The sequence below is a fragment of the Vulpes lagopus genome, chromosome 21 (assembly GCF_018345385.1).
Source record: "Vulpes lagopus strain Blue_001 chromosome 21, ASM1834538v1, whole genome shotgun sequence".
Taxonomy (NCBI): Eukaryota; Metazoa; Chordata; class Mammalia; order Carnivora; family Canidae; genus Vulpes; species Vulpes lagopus.
The window spans coordinates 3492759-3512923 of NC_054844.1; the positions used below are offsets into that span (position 1 = coordinate 3492759).

The 20165-nt window shown below is 46.9% G+C and overlaps 1 protein-coding gene across 1 annotated transcript in view; it reads right to left on the reverse strand.

The window, feature by feature from the left end:
- The window catches only part of B4GALNT3 (beta-1,4-N-acetyl-galactosaminyltransferase 3), a 100893-nt gene extending 81048 nt beyond the window's left edge, over positions 1 to 19845 (reverse strand). The window contains exon 1 of the mRNA XM_041736744.1: positions 19372 to 19845. Coding sequence (XP_041592678.1) covers positions 19372 to 19540 — 169 coding nt within the window. The 5' untranslated portion in view covers positions 19541 to 19845. The remainder of the gene's footprint in view (positions 1 to 19371) is intronic.
- Between the last annotated feature and the right edge of the window lie 320 nt (positions 19846 to 20165).

Below are 20165 nucleotides of genomic sequence, written 5' to 3' on the forward strand. Positions count from 1 at the left end.
GAGGTGTGACATCAGTAGTTCCTGGAAAGGAATAAAGGATAGAAATATCTTAATGCAAGAAATATCTTGACGTGGGCAGCCTGGGTGGCTCAGCGGTTTAGCACCGCCTTTGGCCCAGGGCGTGATCCTGGAGACCCAGGATCAAGTCTCATGTCGGGCTCCCTGCATGGAGCCTGCTTCTCCCTCTGCCTGTGTCTCTGCTTCTCTCTGTGTGTCTCTCATGAATAAATAAATAAAATCTTTAAAAAAAGAAAAGAAATATCTTAACGCAAGAACTATCTTAATGCAAGAGCCTTAGAGAAACAGGCAGCTTCAAGGCCCCACCCTCTGCGCAAAGGAACCTGTATCTTCGGCTTTCCCCCGCAGCTAAGGCAGAGGCAGGAATATGCCCGAGAGCAGACCCGGAGGGTTGTGTCCACGCCTCTCAGCAAGAAGACTTAGAACTCCCCACAGGCGGCCCAGCCAGCTGCCTGGGCCCAGCCACAGCTGCTGGCAGGGAATCTCCAGGTCTAAAATTAGCCTCCAGCTCTCCACCCAGGCAGTTCCACCACTCACTCTGGCAGACAAGGCCCTGCGGTGAGGTAATGACTGGGAGCCTGTCTGCCCCAGGACAACAAGGGGTTAGGAGGAAGGCGGCACAGAGCAAAATCCCACTTTCCTGTTCTGGTCAGCCTCAGGCTGGAACTGGGCAACCAGGGGAAGCAAGAGGGTCTGTGTACGTGGGAGACTTGACTTTTGCTCACAACCTTGTGAGGTCAGGATCATTATTCCCATTATACTGAACACCATGAGGATGCTCATCAAATTAACTGACCTAAGTCAGTAACCCTGTGAGGAAGAATCCAGAAGTATCAGTCCCCTTCTTTTGGAGGGGATGTCTGCTTCCTGTAGGGACACCTCTAGGGAGGGCTTCTTCCCTGAGGCGGAGCCCAGGTCCATGACTCACTGACCTCTACCTCTAGGTCCTTAATCTTCTGATGGTCTGCTCAAGAAGCCTGTGGTTGGAGCTCCCAAAATAAGCAGCCAACCCCATGGCCAATCCCTGGAAACAAGTTTCTCCCACTCCTGGGCTGAGCTGCAGAGGCAGGGGGGGCACAGCTTAGAAGCACACAGAAAGAATAGGTAGGAGGGCTATAGGAAAGATGACCCTGCTCACTAGGGCCCATGGAAATGCCCCTCAAAGTCACTAAGCCTCTCCAACCAAAGGCTTCCCAGAGACCTAACAATCATTACCCCCTAATGATCATTATCCCAGGCTCCCCCTGCTCCCCTCGTACTTCCAAGTCTCCTTCACTGCCCCGCCTATGGAACCTGTCCTTCCCAAATGAGTGGGGGAGGAGAGAATGCTAGAAGAAGGTGAAGGGGGGCTTCTGTCTCTGTGATAAGAGCTAGGCCCAGGACCCAACTCCTAGTCCTGTTGAATGAGAAGGCAAGGTCCGGCAGCTAGTGACTGAGCCAGGATTTGAATACAAGTATCTCTCTGAAATCTTTTTTCCAATCTTTCTCTAGCCACTTCCAGCTCAGAACCTCAGTGCTGGTGCAAATACTACTCTCTTGAAAATAATGTTGGAGCCAGAGGGGACCTCAAGGACCAAGTAGCCCAGCCTTCTCATTTACGAATAAGAAAATTGAGGCACATCAGAACCAAGATTGGAACCCAGGTGCCCTGACTCCCAGCCTAGGGTTCTTAGCCCTAACCGTGTGCCTACAATAAAAAGACTTCCAAGTTCTCCTCTAGCCCAAACACTCTATGATTCTATAACTTGGCTTCTAATTTCTGCCTTCTGGTACGACAGATCTCAATTGATCATGCAATTCATCAGTGACTCTCCTTGCTCCTTAGCCAAATACACTGGTTTCCTCTCAGGTCTCATCCTTCTGGGCCTTTCATCTGTACCTGACCCTGTTGCTCACCTTTTTCTGTATTTCTGACCCCCTAGAAGAATGACCCCCCTCCTCCACATTTCCCTCATTGCTCATTTTGTCTCCCTCATTGGCTAGTTCCAGGCAGCCAGATGAGCAGATTCCAGCACATGCTCTCTCTACCCCAGTTTTGATAGTCCAACAAACATCAGCTCGCTGGTCTAGGGGAAGGCTCCTGGGCAGGGCCACAGCCAGGAAACAAAATACCCACAGTGAGTGTTAAGTTACTCAAGAGGGATTCTAGACTGCATACTGAGGCCTGCTGAGCTTTAGAGCCACCCCACAGCTCTGACCTAGAGCTGAGAGCCAGTACACTTGAGTGAACTTCCTTCATCAGCAGGCTGAATAGGTTTGTGTATACCTCTTACCACCTCTTGCCTTAGTTTTTCCTCTATGTAAGTAGAGGCAGGCTGTACCTTCTGTCTTCCAAGTGAATTTTCCAGGGCTCATCACGCTGGATGAGTGTCATTTCCCACCCACATTGCTCCATATGCATCCCGAGACTGTAGCAGGGGACCCCTTCTCAGACGGGTGGAAAGGTGCAATCTTCCTTCAGGGAGAAATAGCAATCTTTGATCCTAAAATGTGGATGTAGCCTAAGTTGCTCCAAGTTTCCCAAGAGCAAAGTTCCTCATGAAAACAAGGTACTATTGTTCTGCCTTGCCTTCTACTCCTTCCCTCACATGACTGGATCACGAAAACCCTGCCAGCTGGGGAAAGCGTTCACTACCCTGGAACTTTCCAAACCTTCTTAGAGATAGAAAGGGACAGAAAAATATAGAAAAGCAACCCTTTCGGGCAGCCCCGGTGGCTCAACGGTTTAGCGCCGCTTTCAGCCCAGGGTGTGATCCTGGAGACAGGGGATCGAGTCCCACGTCGGGCTCCCTGCATGGAGCCTGCTTCTCCCTCTGCCTGTGTCTCTGCCTCTCTCTCTCTCTCTGTCTCTCATGAATAAATAAATAAAATCTTTAAAAAAAAAAAAAAAGAAAGAAAGAAAGAAAAGCAACCCTTTCTTGAGGACTTTTTTCTTGGTTTTATTTTTTTTTTATTTTTTTATTAAATGATTTTATTTATTCATTCATAGAGAGAGAGAGGCAGAGACACAGGCAGAGGGAGAAGCAGGCATCATGCAGACAGCCTGACGTGGGACTCGATCCAGGGTCCCCAGGATCACGGCCTGGGCTGCAGGCGCCACTAAACCACTGCGCCACCGGGGCCGCCTTTTCTTGGTTTTAAAAGAAACAACTTTGGGGTTTCTCTCCCACCCCCACCAACTCACCTCTCTGGCTTTCCAATTTCTAAATATACCAAGCATAATCATTTGAGCAAACCAAGTTATGTATGATATATGTTTATCTTGCTAACAGAAAATGACTTCAGATTAGTAAGGGGCACTAAAAAATTTAATAACTGTTTCCCTAAACATATTACAATATATTGCTATTCCTCAGAAATTAAAATTCCCTAATTTTTGTATCAATAAGTCCCTTAAGCACTTTATGCTCATTTCTTTTGCTCAAGTGGTAAATACCAACTTCCAATTTAATATCACTTCTTCGATAAATGTTTTCCCATGACAGACAGGTGGTATTTCCTGAGAAACATAATTAAAGCTTCACTATTGTAGAAGGTTCCTTATGCAAATATTTTTCTTTCATGCATCAGAACAAGGTTGAATTGTTATTCAACATGTTAAATCAAACTTTAATATTAGTTTTTTCACCTCCTCTCTATAGGCTTCCAAATGTCTTCCGAACCCACTTATCACTTCCTCTCTGCAACTGGTCTTCAATTTGTCATCCATTTCATTTTTTACCCCCACACAGAATTGCTGGCAGTGGACTTCTATTTGCTAACTGGGATTAGGATTATGAAAACATCAGCCCTCATCAGCTTGTTTCTTTCTCCAGAGATGAGAATAAAGGAGATGACAATATTTTTTTAAAACAATAAGTACTTTTCTACCAAAGGCTCTCATGATTTATATGTTTCAAGACTATTGATTTAAAATCAACTTCATTGGGATCCCTGGGTGGCTCAGCGGTTTCGCGCCTGCGTTTGGCCCAGGGCGTGATCCTGGAGTCTCGGTATTGAGTCCCACATCGGGCTCCCTGCATGGAGCCTGCTTCTCCCTCTGCCTGTGTCTCTGCCTCTCTCTCTCTGTGTCTCTCGTGAACAAATAAATAAAATATTTTTAAAAAAAGAAAAATCAACTTCATCTAAGCCTATTCCCTATCCCTTCTCAACTCAAGGAGGTGAAATAGGATATCATAACTCCATTTGCCTTTTTTTTTTTTTACTCATGAGAGATACAGACAGAGAGAGAGGCAGAGCCCGACTGTGGGCTCTCGATCCCGATCCCGGGTCTCCAGGATCACGCCCTGGGCCGCCGGCGGCGCTAAACCGCTGCGCCACCGGGGCTGCCCTTGCTTTTTTTTTTTTTTTTTTTTTTTTTATGAAGCTCTCTACTTTACTGGAAAGGGCTGGTCTAAGGCAGAGAGGGTATGAGAAACAAAGGGACCTGCTGAATGAGAAAGTGTCACATCTTGGCCTGCCCTTTGCAATATGAGAAGTCAACAAGAGCCTCTTTGCTGATTACCCACAGCTATCAATATCAATGCAGGGTGTCACAAGAGAAATTTCAGAAAATCCACAAGTCACCCTCAACAGCAGCTGAATTGGGTATACAATCCCCCCCAGCTAGGTAACAATAACTTCAGTTCATTGGCTGGCAAGTAAAGATAGATTAACAGACTTGAGAATGGGTTATATGCTTACTTTGTACACCACCAGATTGCTTGTATGGGTAGGAAAAAGGACCTCATGAAAGTCAGACAGCAAAAGAAAGCATTCCCAGCAAACAAAAAGGGAACAAGTAATGGCAGAATGGTGAGGGGCATGGTGTGCTGTAAAGCGCACTACTCAGGCATCAGGAATTCTGGGCTTAGCGCTGCATTCTTGCTAAAACTCTCTAGGCCTTAAATTCTGCATCAGTGAGATGAGGAGTTTGGGCAGATTATACTCTAAGAGGCAACTCACCACTGCGTTGAGAAAGATTTTGAGACTGCATCTAGGCTCAGGGGAAGAATTATATGTTCTACTGAAGAGGTCTGCCATTGGCCTGGAATAAGAAATGCAGGTATTTTCCATCTCAGATTTTTAAAATCTCTGAGATCCATTCTGTTCTAGGATTCTCTACAATATGTGAAGAACAGCTCCCAAAAAACAATCAAAGAGAAACAAGGGATGCCTGGTGGCTCAGCCGTTGAGTGCCTGCCTTTGGCTTGGGGCATAATCCCGGGGTACAGGGATCAAGTCCTGCATCAGGCTTCCTGCATGGTGCCTGCTTCTCCCTCTGCCTGTGTCTCTGCCTCTCTCTCTCTGTGTCTCTCATGAATAAATAAATAAAATCTTTAAAAGAGAGAGAGAGAGAGAAACAAAGGAGCCTTAGAGGCTGATTACATGAATTAAAAAACAATAACAATTTAAAAAAACAAGATGATAGTAAAAACAAGCATACATAAACATGTATTCAGACTGTTCTAAGTACCTTATATGTCTTATTTCATTTAGTTGCCACAACAAAAACCCAATGAAGTAGAATTAGTAATATCTCCATTTTACAGATAAGTAGCTAGGACATAGTGAAGCTCAGTCCTCTGCTCACTAGAGCACAGCTTACTGAGAATTGGAGCTAGGATTCAAACCCAGGTAGTCTTAATTTCAGAGATTTGCTTCTGACCCCTATGCTATGACAAAGGAAGAAAAAGCGGGGTAAAGACACTGGCAGATGGCACAGAAGGCATAACAGCAACCTCAAGAGTTAAGGTAGAAAGGATGGCTATGTCCATATGGAGGAAACATGCTGTGCCCACTCAACTCCAAGTTCACCACCTGCCTCTTCCAAGCACTTTATCCATGCTCATGGGGAGGGTGAAGCGAACCGCCATCATCAGATCCCCTGGGGCCATCTCTGGCTCTTTAACAACCCTACTTGGAGTACATAAGACCACCCCAGATATAGTAGAAATAAAAGAAAATATCTAAAATAACAAAAGAGGGGTGCCTGGGTGGCTCAGTCGGTTAAGCATCCGACTCTTGATTTCAGCTCAGGTCATGATCTCAGGGTTGTGAGATTGAGCCCCTGGGCATGAAGCCTGCTCAAGATTCTCTCTCTCTCCCTCTTCCCCTCCCTGTCTGCCTCTCTCTCTCTCTCTCTCTCTCTCTCTCTCTCTCTCCCAATAAAGAAAAGAAAGAAGAGAAAAGAAAAGAAAGGGATCCCTGGGTGGCGCAGCGGTTTGGCGCCTGCCTTTGGCCCAGGGCGCAATCTTGGAGACCCGGGATTGAATCCCACGTCGGGCTCCCGGTGCATGGAGCCTGCTTCTCCCTCTGCCTGTATCTCTGCCTCTCTCTCTCTCTGTGTGACTATCATAAATAAATAAAAATTTAAAAAAATAAAAAAAAAAGAAAAGAAAGAAAATAATAAAAGAAAATATCAACTTTGAGTTTCAGACAACTTCAGTGCAACAGAAGATCCAAAAAGAGTAAGGTCGGCTGGCACAGAAATAACTGGAAGGCTTCAAGGAAGAGATGGGATTGAAAGAATGGGCAGAGCTTTGAAAAGCAAGCATTAGCAATATCATGAGACTGGACAGCAGCATTTAAGGGAGTAGGAGGAGACCAGCCCAAAAGGGCTGACTCTGCAGGGATGAAAAGCGACAATGAAGCTAATGCTCTCTGGATGGTTACTTGCAGTTCATAAGGCTCTTCTCCATCTCCTACCAGTGGGACGGCTTCCTGGCTCTCTTTCTCCCACATAACATCTGTCTCCTGCAACTAAAGTAAAGGGATTTAATTGGGAGAATGTCCCCAAATCAAACTCTGGGAACTTACTGTGTACCAGATAGTAGGCAAAGCACTCAGGCAGAGTTCTTGACTAAGGACCCATGGATAGGTGTCAGGGGCCCAGCAGAGCGTGCAAAACATACGAGGGGACAGATTTCTGCACAAATTTCCACAGTTTCATTAGATTCTGCAAGTGTATGTGAGCCACAAAAGGTTAAAAGTCTCTGCCCTAGGAAGACAAAGTGGGGGAAAGTGCCCAGGTCTAGCACTCTAGAAATTCACTATCCCGTGGGGGAAGGCAAACACAGACATAAATAACTTTGATGGAAGGCAGACTTTGATAAGTGCTCATAGAGGTTAAAAAAAAAAAAAAAAGCCATAAAGCCATGATGGAAGGGGTACAGAGGCAGATTTCAACTGTGTGGTGGTGAAGATACCCTCTCCTCCCAGCCTGGTTTTGGGATCCAAGTTTGGAATGAGGAAAAAAAAAACAAAAAACAAAAAAAAATCCCTCTTACTTCTCCTCAGACCCAAACAGAGCATTTGGCTACCCCTCTTTCTCAGGTACTCCCACTAGAAAACTGAGTCTAAGGCTGACCCTATTCTAGCCAGAGAGGTGAAGGAGGACATAGTTTTCAGGACAACAGGAGGTGGTAGCAAGGAGATGCTCTCCTGAATATGAGCAATGACTCAGTTCTACATTTTTCCCCCTCTTTTACCCAGTTCCCATTCTCTGAATTCCTGAGGTACTCACTCATTTTTGTGCTTAATCATGTCCTCTACCCCTAGTTATCTATTTTAGGTAAATCACTCCTAGACAGCCACCTCACTCTCCAAGCTAGTCTTCTCTCTCACCCCTCCGCTTGGAAATTTTGTGCCATTGCTGTGTTTCACACTTTCTTCCAAGAACTATTAATCATCTCAAATTCTTGTATTTGTTTATGTGTTTATTTATTTATTTTTTCATGAAATGTAAGCACCATGACAGCTTTGAATTTCTGGTTCACTTTAATATTCTAATACCTAGCACAGTGCCTGGACATAACAAGGGTGCAATAAATATTTGCTGAATAGATGAGTGACTGTCTCCTGTCCCTCTATATTGTCCTACAGGACCAGCATAATATCTAAATCCTAGAGAAGAAAGTGTAAGGAGAAATGAAAGCACTTTTTTTCTCATGAGAACATCTTTGGAGATGCTGGCTGGCCAGGGCTGCCCTTAATTAAAACGATCATAGCAGTGTAGCCAGAGAACCGTGTGTGAAACTCACAATCCGACATTCTGTCACCGACATCAACTCTACCACCAAATTCTGACACTTCTTTCTTCAACAGGTCTCAGCAATTGTCTGTCACCCTTCTCAGCTAGACACTCACTACCCATGCCTTAGGTCACTGAGAGAAGTACCTGAGTAGCCTCTCTAACTCCAGGCCATCCTGTAATCTTCCAATAGTTTTCATCTACCTATAGCCACAGTTCCAAGGACATAAAAGGTATTATCCAACAAATGCCTGAAGGATCAAGGTAAAATCAATGAATGAAAATAAGAAAACATTGCCTTATCACATCAAATCCCTGCTTTAAAAAATGTATGTTACTCCCCACCAAATCCAACCTCAGTAGCCTAGCACTTGAGACCCTACAAGCATGTCACAACCATTGTCCCAACCTCATCTTCATACCACGTGTGCCTCTGTGCTACAGGGTTTGCATTCCCTGGAAGTTTACGTAGCTTCTACTATAACCCTCAAATGGGAACCTTCACCTTTGCTTACACACACACAATTCCCAATAATTATAGGCTATTGGGGTTGGAAATAGTCTTAAAAATTCAAGCCAAAGGACTTCCTTTTGAGAAATACAGTGAAATACTAAGATATGCTGGACAAAATATGACTTTTTATTTATAAACTTATTTTTATTTACATAATTAAACAGTCTATAAAGCAAGGGAAATCCCCAGGAGTCAAAATATAAAGAACTGAGGGGTGCCTGGTTGGCTCAGTCAGTAGAGCATCCGACTCTTGATCTTGGGGTTTTAAGTTCGAGCCACAAGTTAGATGTAGAGTTTAACGATTTTTTGTTTTTAATTTGAGAGCGAGATTGTGAGAGAGAAAGAGAGAGAGTGTGCACAAGCTGGTGGGAGGGGTAGAGGGAGAAGCAGACTCCCTGCTGAGCAGGGAGCCCAATGCGGTACTCGACCTCAGGATCACGACCTGAGCCAAAGGCAGACACTTAACCCACTGAGCCGCCCAGGCGCCCGAGTGTAGTTTACTTAAAAAAAAAAAAAACTGAATGTCAGAGCAGCAAGCAAATACTAACACTTTGGCAGCCTCTTAGTTTAGGGAAACCAACAACTTTAGATAATAGATTAGAAAAAATAAATTTTTAGGTTATTATAAACAGAAGAACAATATAGTATCTAAATAGTATTTTTAAAGGAACCAAATAAAACTTAGAGCTTTGCAAATTATAGTTATTGAATCCCTGAGAAAATGGGGTGGGTCATGTCCTTTTCTCAATTTCTCCCCTCCGCTGTGCCTGTATACTTCTCCCAGAAGCTGTTTGCCTGAGATTTGCTCCTCATCGTCCTCTCCCTTTTTTCAGGCTCTCTCAACTGAGCTGTAACAAAAAAGACAACCAAGAACTGAGATGCTCCATTAACACTCAGTCCCTGGTTCATGAGGAAATCCTCAATGTCCTTACTCCTCCTGCCAATCCTTGACTCAGAGGTGGTGGTAAGCAGTCAGGAGACCAGCTGTTTGGTGAGAGGAGGGTGTGTATGTGCACATGCCTGCATGCATCTATTTGAACCTTGGGCTGGCAGGCAGGGTGGAAAGGAGTGGATCAGAGGATTTGTAAGAAGATCTCAGCAGAGAGGCCTTTAATCTTTGAGGCAACTGCTTGTATGGTGGAGACCATGTTGTCAGAAATGACCTTGGAGACCAAGCAGCCAGGAGCACTGGGATAGCTGCCACCTCTCAGTTCAGGCAACTGAGTCATGAAAGATCAGTGCCAGTGTGGCGAATACTGACTGTCCCCTTGACACCTCAGTGACACGGGAGAGGTTCCAAGCCTAGTCCTGAAAGAGGCAGCTCCTTCCAAAGATTATGAAACTGAAGCCCTCAAAAGAAAAGGCACCTGCCCTAGGACCCTCAATAAGTCAGTTACAAAGCTAAGATTGAAATGAAGATAACTGCCCAGTGTTCCTGGCTTCCAGTCCCAGAAATCCTCAGAGTGTGCTCGGGGACGCGCAGCACATTGACAGGCTCCCATTTCCCAACTGCAGAGCTCTTGTGCCCTGACACCTCCCCAACAGATCCCTCGTTCTCAGCAAAATCCTTGACTTCAGACCCACCCCTCCTACCCCCTAATGCAAATCTTTGCCTGGGATGGGGATGGAAAGATGGGAGTCAGTGCTGAATATGACAGAAGAAAAAAAAAAAGGGTGGCTAAAGAACATGCATTTGATGGCAGGTGCTGGACATGGATGGCCTGAGAACTGCTGAGGACCGGGCAGTACTGTATCATGGATTGAGGTGCTGGCAAAGAGCTGGTTGAGGAATGTATCTATCGACTCCTGCCTGTCCAGCCATTTTCTAATTCCTACTAGACTGCAAACTTTCAGGGGGAAGAGATGGGAACTCATATTCATTGAGCTCTTAATATGTGCAAGGCTTATATTAAATAATTGGGCACCTAATATGTGCTAGGCCCACTAAATCTTACTAAGTCATAAGAAAAGCTCTACAGCGAGGGCATTATAACCCAAAGTGCGCCCCCATCCCCTTACCCAGATGAAGCATCTGAGTCTTGAAAAGGACTAAGTACCTCATGCAAAGTCCTGCAACTAGTGAGTAACAGAGCTTGGATTAAAGCCCTGCCTTGTCTTCAGAGTTCATCATTTTTTCCAGGAACTATCAATGCTTTTTACCCCCACTCAGTCCCCCACAAGAAGGTAAATGCTCCATAAGCATTTTAAGTTTTAAAGTGAATCACTTCAGCAGACACTCCAGATTCATAAAATAAATAAAAATTGAAAAATACACAACAATCTCTGGGCATTTATATATAAAATCCTTGGTCTGCTTGGAATGTTATTTCTCTATTCCCACCCCCACCTTTCTTTCTCTTTTTTCCCATCCTTGGGCCGTTTTCCCAGGTCTTCATACTGGAAAGCACAATTCTATCTGGTATGGAATAGGATGCATGCATAGCCTCTGCTAGGCACCACAAGAAAACAGTTTTTTTTTTTTTTTTAATTATTTATGATAGTCAGAGAGAGAGAGAGAGAGAGAGAGAGAGAGAGGCAGAGACATAGGCAGAGGGAGAAGCAGGCTCCATGCACCGGGAGCCCGACATGGGATTCGATCCCAGGTCTCCAAGATCGCGCCCTGGACCAAAGGCAGGCGCTAAAGCACTGCGCCACCCAGGGATCCCTAGAAAACAGTTTAAATGAAATTGGTAGAGGAGAGAGATAACATCTCTTCCCCGGACCTGTTTTCCTCATCTGTTAGTAAAGGGGCTGGATCTCTGATGTTTGTGACTTTATGCACCCATAAGCCACAGGCTGGGCAATGGCCACAGGTCTTCATGTTTATGGTCTCACCATTGGTCTGCTAGGGTAGAAGCCCATATGACAAAGGTTCCGCAGCCTCTCTGACCAGTCTCCTAGCTGCTTTATCAGGGGTGATGGGGTCCCCCAAGTTTTATTGAATTTTCCTTGTATTTATGTCACTGTTCTTAATGATGCTGACTCAGGCCCCAACATCTCAGTAAATTCTAAGCTTTTAACGATACTCATAAAGAGGTGAGAATTTATTTTTGAATGCCATTCAACTTTTCAACACATAAGTAAACTAAAGACCAAAAAAAAAAAAAAAAAAAGACTGGGAAGATTATTTTCTAGCTTATTTATCTAGAATTCTTGTTTAAGGTATTCCAGCATCCAGCATCTGGTTATCACAGCTTATTATACTTTATTTCTTTTTCTTTTTTTTTAAATTTATTTATTTATTTATGATAGTCACGGAGAGAGAGAGAGAGAGAGAGAGGCAGAGACACAGGCAGAGGGAGAAGCAGGCTCCATGCACTGGGAGCCCGACGTGGGATTCAATCTCGGGTCTCCAGGATCGCGCCCTGGACCAAAGGCAGGCGCTAAACCACTGCGCCACCCAGGGATCCCCACTTTATTTCTTTTTCTTTTCAACAATCTCTAGGTCAAAATAGAATTATAGTGATTTTTCATTTCTTCTTCATGCTTTTTTTAAAAAGATTTATTTATTTATTCATTCAGAGAGAGCGAGAGAAAGGCAGAGACACAGGCAGAAGGAGAAGCAGGCTCCACACAGGAAGCAGGACGTGGGACTCGATCCCCGGTCTCCAGGACCACACCCCGGGCTGCAGGCAGCGCTAAACCACTGTGCCACCAGGGCTGCCCTTCTTCATGCTTTTTTACATACCATAGCACTTCTATTGATTTTTTGTATGCTTTAATTAGCTTCAGAAAAAGTTAAAGTGGTATACAAGGACCATGGAATGTAAGATGACATAAACTAGAAGTCATTGTTGGGGGAAAGAAAAAATAAAGATATAGAGGTATAAAATTCAAACCAAAAGACGGATCATAAAATCTTTTATACTTTTTTCCAGATGAACCAATAATTGAATTCTAAACCTTTCTAGTAACCAATACAAAGGGAAAAACCAGGTAGTTGCACCATTTACATAGCCAATAAAATTTTAAACAAATTGACTGCTCAAAAGAAGCACAACTATTTCTAAAGTTTTCTGGTTTTTTGTTTTTTTTATGACAGACATAGAGAGAGACAGACAGACAGAGAGGCAGAAGGAGACATAGAGAGAGAGACACACACACAGGCAGACACAGGCAGAGGGAGAAGCAGGCTCCATGCAGGGAGCCCAATGTGGGACTCGATCCTGGGTCTCCAAAATCACACCCCGGGCCGAAGGCAGCGCCAAACCACTGGACCACTGGGGCTGCCCACTATATCTAATATCAAGACCAAAGAAACCTTTTTGGAGGGTTCTCACACACAGGATAAGTAATGTTTTTCAACTCCACCCTGGTAGCAGTTTTTTTTTTTTTTCAAAGGTTTTATTTATTTATTCATGAAAGACATAGAGAGGCAGAAACATAGGCAGAGGGAGAAGCAGGCTCCCTGTGGGGAGCCAACCCAGGACTCGATCCCAGGCCCCTGGAATCACCATCTGAGCCAAAAGCAGACGCTCAACCAATGAGCCACCCACGTGCCCCACTGGTAGCAGTTCTTATGGAGAATTTCATAGGGCTGTCTCTCATAGTATTTAGGTCACTGGTCTTCATTGGCCACTCCTTAAGTTATTGTATCAGTTGTATTAGAGGACCAACAGCACAAAAAAGTAATTTTACTGGGGTTAATGTGCTTGAGACACACAGATGTCATCTGGTATAATGAACATGCATTATTTTTGTAATCATAAACATTAAAATAAAGCATGTAAAAAAATAAAGCATGTATTTTCATACAGAAAACATAAAAATAGGCTAAGTGAATCTGTCCTTGTGGTAGCCACTGAAAGGGAATTCTTTTTTTTTTTTTTTATTTTTAAGATTTATTTATTTATTCATGAGAGACACAGAGAGGCAGAGACATAGGCAGAGGGAGAAGCAGGCTCCCTGCAGGAGCCCGATGTGGGACTCGATCCCGGGACTCCAGGATCACGCCCTGAGCTAAAGGCAGATGCTCAACCACTGAGCCACCCAGGCATCTCTGAAAGGGAATTCTTAAGTGGGGCTGCTGGGGTGCTGGTCATGTTCTGCTTCTTCATCAGGGTGCTCATTGCACAGGGAGATTCAAGCTGTATGTGCACTTTTCTGAACATATAAGATACTTCAATGAAAACTTATGAAAAACAAAACACACACACACACGCACACACTCACACAGCCAGGGACCATAAGGACAATCTGTATCCTTATTTTCTAAAAATGTTGGTTAGTGGTTTAAAACGATTTTTTTAAATTTAGCTAGAAAATAAATTACATACTAAAATATCACAAGGATAAAAATAATATTCATTTTTGCTTGTCTCATGGATACTTCTAACATTGAAAGCAGCACTTGTTAGAACCCAAAAGTCTGCAAAATTTAAAGAGCTATCCATCATGCTTTGCTCAGAATATATAACATATTCTGCCCAACGCCCTTTATATACACCATCCAAACTGTTCTTCCCTCTTCCAGGAGTATTTTTTTTATATCAGGTAACATATAAATCTATTAATTGTGGATCACAGGCTAAAGGGGTCTGAAAGCTCAAACTATATCATTGGCCTGGTTTAGACTTCACCATCCTTGGATATAATGAAAAGTCTTTGTGGAAAATCAAAGGGCAGATTTTTGAGACTGGTGGAACTTGGTACAGAACTAGGCTCCAAGAACAGCCTCTAGGCCCCCTTCCAAAGCAAACTGTGCTATGGCGGCTGCTCCGCTCTGCTCCATAAAGCTTAGCACTGGAGGGCAAGACCAGGCTCTGTGGTCTGGAAAATCACTGCAGTGCAAGTACCAGCAGCTCCTAAAACCAGCACAGAGGTGGTTACTTCAGAAGACCTGGTGCTGCAAGCAGTTATAATCAGGCAGGGCATCTGAACAACTTCCGGGACGAGGAGTGGTAAGGAGCCTCAGCAACCCTGAGCAGGCGAATGGAGCCTCAGTTTGGAATGAGGGTCCGTGGGTGGCATGGGTAGGAGAGATGGTGAGGTGTGCTACTGCAGTTCTCCTGGCCATGTCAGAAGAAGGGAAGAGACCAGGGAAAGGAGATGCCAAGTCTGGGTAAGGTCTCCTCCTATCTGTCCCACACAGCATTCCTGGTACACATGGTGCTGAGTCCAAAGAAAACATGCTTATATAAAAAAAGCATTGATAGCTTAATTCTTATTTTGCATATGTATTGAAAGGTTATTGTTATTTATATGTATTATGGTACAAGGAACAAGAATTCCTAGGTTCTATTCTTGGATCCATCACTGAAAAACAAAGTATTTGCCAGTGGAAAATATCAGGTGCCTGGAAATTCAGAGCTTACCATCCATAACCAGGAGGTATTTATTCAAGCACCTAGTGTGTGCCCAGAATTGAATACTGATTTGAAGATACACACAGCAGCCAGGTGGCCAGGATGGCAGCATAAAAAGACATAAGTAGGACAAAGGAACAGGAGTCAGAGGTCCCACAGGTTTGAAGGGCAGTCCAGCCAGGGCATTGGGAGATGAGGTCCAGGGCACAAGGAGCACAGGAGTCAGGCTTGGCTTCCCCTCACTACTCACCTCTGCTCTGAGTGTCAACTCTAAGCCACACCATCCCAGCTCTGCCCACACATCTGTCTCATTTGTTCTACCTCTTTCCCTGCCTGCGGCTCAGATTACCATTCTGCCCTGAGTTACCTCTGCCTTGGAGGGTTTGTATCCTTTTCAAATCAGAATGGCTGTGGTGACCTCAGGAGCTGAGCTGCCTGCCTGCCTGACATCTGTGGGTGTGCCTCCCTAGGCCCATTCAAAGTCAATCAGAAGTCACAAGGGCCAACCAGAGAGATGTGTTTTAGATTTAAGGCAGCAAAAGCTGATTAATTACTGAGCCTGGAAACACTTTAGGGTTCAGTGGGTAAACGTGACACTTCAACAGGGACATACCAGAACCAGCCCCGTGAGATCTAGAAAGAGGCTAGCATGCTATCATTCTGCCCTGGCTCTGTGCCCAAATGCAATCTCTTGGCCAGCACCAGGTTGGTCCCAGCAGTAGGTCAATTATAGAGCAAAGAACCTAGAAACCATTTTAGTCCAGACCTCTGCCCCAGGCAGGATTTAGCTAATCCAATCTGAATAAATGGGTATAACTTGTTAAAACCTGCCAGGATGGAGAGTCTTTAAATTTCCAATAATAGTCTGTTCCCAGGGCTGCTTTTCAGCCAGTACGCTCCAGTACAGCTGTACCAGTTATTAAAATACTGAAATATTTATGACTGTGTTAGTATATAGTGCCTGCCCCAAGCCCTCTGAATGCCCCACTACCACCTTGACCTATCCCCAGGAGAGCTTCATGATTCAGCAGTCAATGGGCTAATGCCAGCCACAGCAAAGGACTTTCAATACCCTGTTCAGGCATCATCCATGCTAAAGTACCGTAAAACTGCTTTACCCTTGTCAGTTCCATTCTCCAGTGTTAGCTACCCTATCCTAAAACTGCTTTCTCTTATCTACCAAAGAAATGCCAGTCTTCAAGGTTGCTTTCAAAGTCTTTCATAATATAACACCATCCTATATTCTCCCTCCTACTCTCTGTTTCATCAAACCCAGATGCTCAACATTCCCAAACACTAACTTTTCCCTGGTCTTTATTTATACTGCTTTCTGCATTGAATAGCCTCCTCTTTCCATATCCGTTAAAGTCTCCCAACTCCTCAAGATCTCCTGAAATGTCAACACTTGCATGAAATATTAGTTGAAAGAGCTGTATCCCATTTCCAGAAGTGTCACAGCAACATCTAGGCTCCACATCTGTAAAATGCAATAATTGTTTCATATTGTGATTATTTTTATATATGCACCTAAACTTCCCTCCTGGAGAGAAAGCCATTGAGAGGGCAGAAACCATAATGTAGTCATCATTCTATCTAAATGACCTGGCACAACGCCTTGCTCAAAGTATGTGCTAAATAAATATTTGTTTAAATGAATGACTGAACAGTTCTAATTCTTTTGTCCAAGGGACCCATTTTCTATCTGTTAAAGATTTGGGTTGTTTTTCTCTGAAGTTACTCCAATTGTGGTTGTATCTCTTTCTACATATGGAACCCAAATTGCACGTCATCCATATCTTAAACTACTGGGTTATTCCATGAAGATGAAGCAGGAAGCATGCTCCCCTGTCATTACTTTACCACCCTGGAGTTTGTGACTGCTTTTTCACCATACACTTCTTCCAGCATCAGATCAATGTATCGGTCACACAAGGACAGGCAAATGAAAGGTTCTTGGTAAAGGAGGCCAGCCTTACAGATGACAGGAAGTCTGATGGTAGAGTGAGTTGGCAGGAATTGCTAGAGAGAGGAGGGTGGCTTGTTGGGAAGCAGAGCCAAGCTGGGACTCTGGTTGCTGTGGTCAAGGCCATGGGTGCAGTCCTGGGAGGGAAGTTCTATTGCCTGGTTGCTGTTGGTGTGCCAAGGAGTAAAGAAGGGAATGCTAGCAAGCCTTTCCTTACCTCTACTCTTTAATTCCTCCTCCCTTGCTCTCCCTCCAGAGGAATAGCTCAGAGCTGGGAGTAAAACCTATAGGACACGAGAGGACTTAGATGAAAGATATCTGGGCTTCTTAAAAACAAAGGAGGAGAAGAAACCACAGCCACTGTCTAAATCACATTCCAAAAGGAAATCCAGGCAAGAGTAGAAGAGAATGGGACAGCCCAGAATGAAAAGTCCCCCTGCAGAGCAAATGGGTCTCAGGGTTCTAGGAGGCTGAGACAGGACACAAATGACCCATCAGTGCCCAGGCTTGGGCTCTCATTAAAACAAAAACATTGGCGACTTCCCTGACTCGGGCCACCTCTCTGAGTCATGGAACCTCGCCCGGGAACGCTCCCCATTAAAGCACTCTTGAACCTACAAAAAAAAAAAAAAAACATTGCTGGAATTGGAAGCTGGGAACACCTTTTTGGAGAAGAGTCCATTTGGAAATGGAAGCAAAGAATAAGGAAACCCAGTCAGAGAGTTATGATTCAAACCAAACAGCCCCACAAACTGATAGCTAAGGCTGAGCCAGCCAACAGGAGTCAGAGGTTAGGAGCCAGAGTATGAAATTATGATGATGGCAAACTGGTTCTGGCCTCCAAGGAGAAAGCACACTTGAAGTAAAGGAAAAGTGTGTTGGGGATGGGAAGAAGAGACGTTACTAACAACAGGATCACAAAGCAACTGCTTTCCTCTGTTTTTAATCTGTGCTGAGGATCCCACTGGCTACCACACTAACAAAATGGTGGCCACGCTGAGAAGGGATGTCCCAAGGAGGAGAGAAGGGCGATCCCTTCCTGGGGCCTCCCACCTGTACACATTCTACCTGGGCTCACCCACTTGGGACTGAGTGACTACAGTATGGAAGAGTCGATTCACTGTCTTTCAGAGGGAAGAGCAAGGCTCAGGGGAGGGAAGAACTAACTAGGGGAAGGCAAATTTCGGTCATCGGAAGGAAGAGCTCTTCTATTTAGAGCTGTGGAGTGTGGCTAAGTAGAGCCCTCCTCATGATGTGGTGAGCTCTCTGACCCTGGAAATGTTCAAGCAGGGGTGATCACACAATTTAAGCATCCAGACTCAAAGGGACCTTGGAGATCAATTTAGTCCAACTTTCTCCTTCTACCTGAGAAGCCATCATTTCCCCTTGGATCCCCCCGACTCGTTCATGGCAGAACCAGGATTGGAACCCCAGTCTCCCTGCTCAGAGCCAGAATTACTCCAACAGAGAGGTTCTGCCATAAATATATGTCTCTACCTTGAACCAGCTCAATTACTGACCCTAGTAATTCCCTCTCTTTGGCCACAGGAGGAGGCAAAGCACCACACCCAGCTCTGGGCAGAGCAGTTGACACAAGGACATGTCGAAGCATCTTCTCACCAGCCACTTCATCACTGCATATACCTTCAGAATTTCCTCAAAGGAGAAAGTGAAGGCTTGGGAAACAGTGTGCTTGAACTATGAAGCTCCACTCCTCAGGCTTGGGGAGGGAACCTCCTCATCTGGAGTTTCTCCACTTTTTCCTGCTATTACACTGACCTTTTCCAGTTCCTGACACTTCCAGAGTTTTACTTTGTTAGGTCCATCTAGAGTAAACTGAAAATGACGGTCGGATAGCCATGGCTATTGAAGTAAAACGAGACCTTTCCCTCCCATTTTCCTAGGAGGAAACTGAGGCACAGAAAAGTTAAGTGGCTTTAGCTAAGTTAAAAAGAGGAGTAGGAATCTGACCACTGCCTGGTCCACTGTCTCCACGACCAGGGTGGGTCTGGTGAGTTCAGTATGTTCCAAAGAGAGCTTCAGATGACTCGCTCGAGGGGTGGCCAGGTCCTGGCCAGGACCAGGAGAGAGCAGAGGAAGGGGCTGGGAGGGGGCGGGGGAGGGGCAGGGGGAGGACGGGGGCTCTCCGCCGTCTAGCTAAAGTAAAGAACCCCAGAAAGTGCAGCGGGAGAGGAAGCGCCGCGAGCCCTAGAGCAGGCTGCGGGCAAAGTTTGGGCCGCGCTCCCTGGAGCGCGCCGCCTGGGGGGACACACGGCCGAGGGCGCCGCGACTCCATCCCCAGCGCACACTGCTCCGCGCTGCCTCGGGGGGCTGCAAGCCCGGCGCGCGGGAGGTGCCCCCCTAGGCAGCTGCTCCGCGGGGCGGCTCTGGAACCCGGCGACCGGCCCCCGCGCCGCCCTCCGCCGCCCGGGCGGGCACCAGGACCCGGAGAGGAGCTGCAAGTCGGGTCTGGGGACCAGAGGCTGGTCTCCCCGCGCCGGGAGCCACGGCCCTGCCTCCTCCCACCTCCGCGCCCTCCTCGTCCCCCCGCGCTACTTACTCCGGTTCAGGGGGTTCCCGCCGACCTGAGCCGACGCCGCCAGTTCCAGATACAGAGTCCAGAGCCCCACGGACACGAGCGCCAGCGCCAGCAGCAGCCGGAAGCGCCTCCGCAGCAGCTTGGCCGGGCGCAGGAGCAGGAGGAGCAGCGCGGCCCGGGGGCTCCCCATGGCGCGGGCCGCTCCGCACCCGGCCCCCGGCCCCCGCGGGCCCACCCCGGGCGTCTCAGGGCTGCGCCGCGACCGCGCTCCCCGGGCGCTCTCCAGCCGGCCGCCGGCTCATGCTCCGCGCTCGCGGGGCCGCTCAGGTCTCTGGACACTCAGGTCCCCGAGTGTCCCCGGCGGCCGGCTCTGCCCTCCGCGCCCCTCCTCGCCGCCGCCCGCCCGCCCCCTGCCCCGCCCCGCCCCGCCGGCTCGCGGCTCCCACTGCCCGCAGCGAGGCTCCCTCCCCTAGGTGCGCGCCCGCGCCTCGGGTCCTCGCCGCCCGCAGCTCCCGCGCCTTCTCCCCGCCCAGGGAGCCCAGGGAGCCCAGGGAGCCCAGGGAGCCCGGGGAGCGGCCGCACACCCACCTGTCCCGCCCCCTTCCCGCCCCGGCCGGCCCGCCCCGCCCCCGGGCACAGGTGGGCCCGCCCCTGGGAAGCCCGGGGGACCGGGAGGGGCGACGCTCGGCCTCCCCGGGGCCGCGACGGGAGCCGCCGGGGACTGGCTGGCGCCTCCTCCGCCTCGGGACGGCTGGGGCTGCGGGAGGGGCGGGCTCCACGCAGGCTCCGTGCAGGCGCTCAGCAGCTGCGCCCGC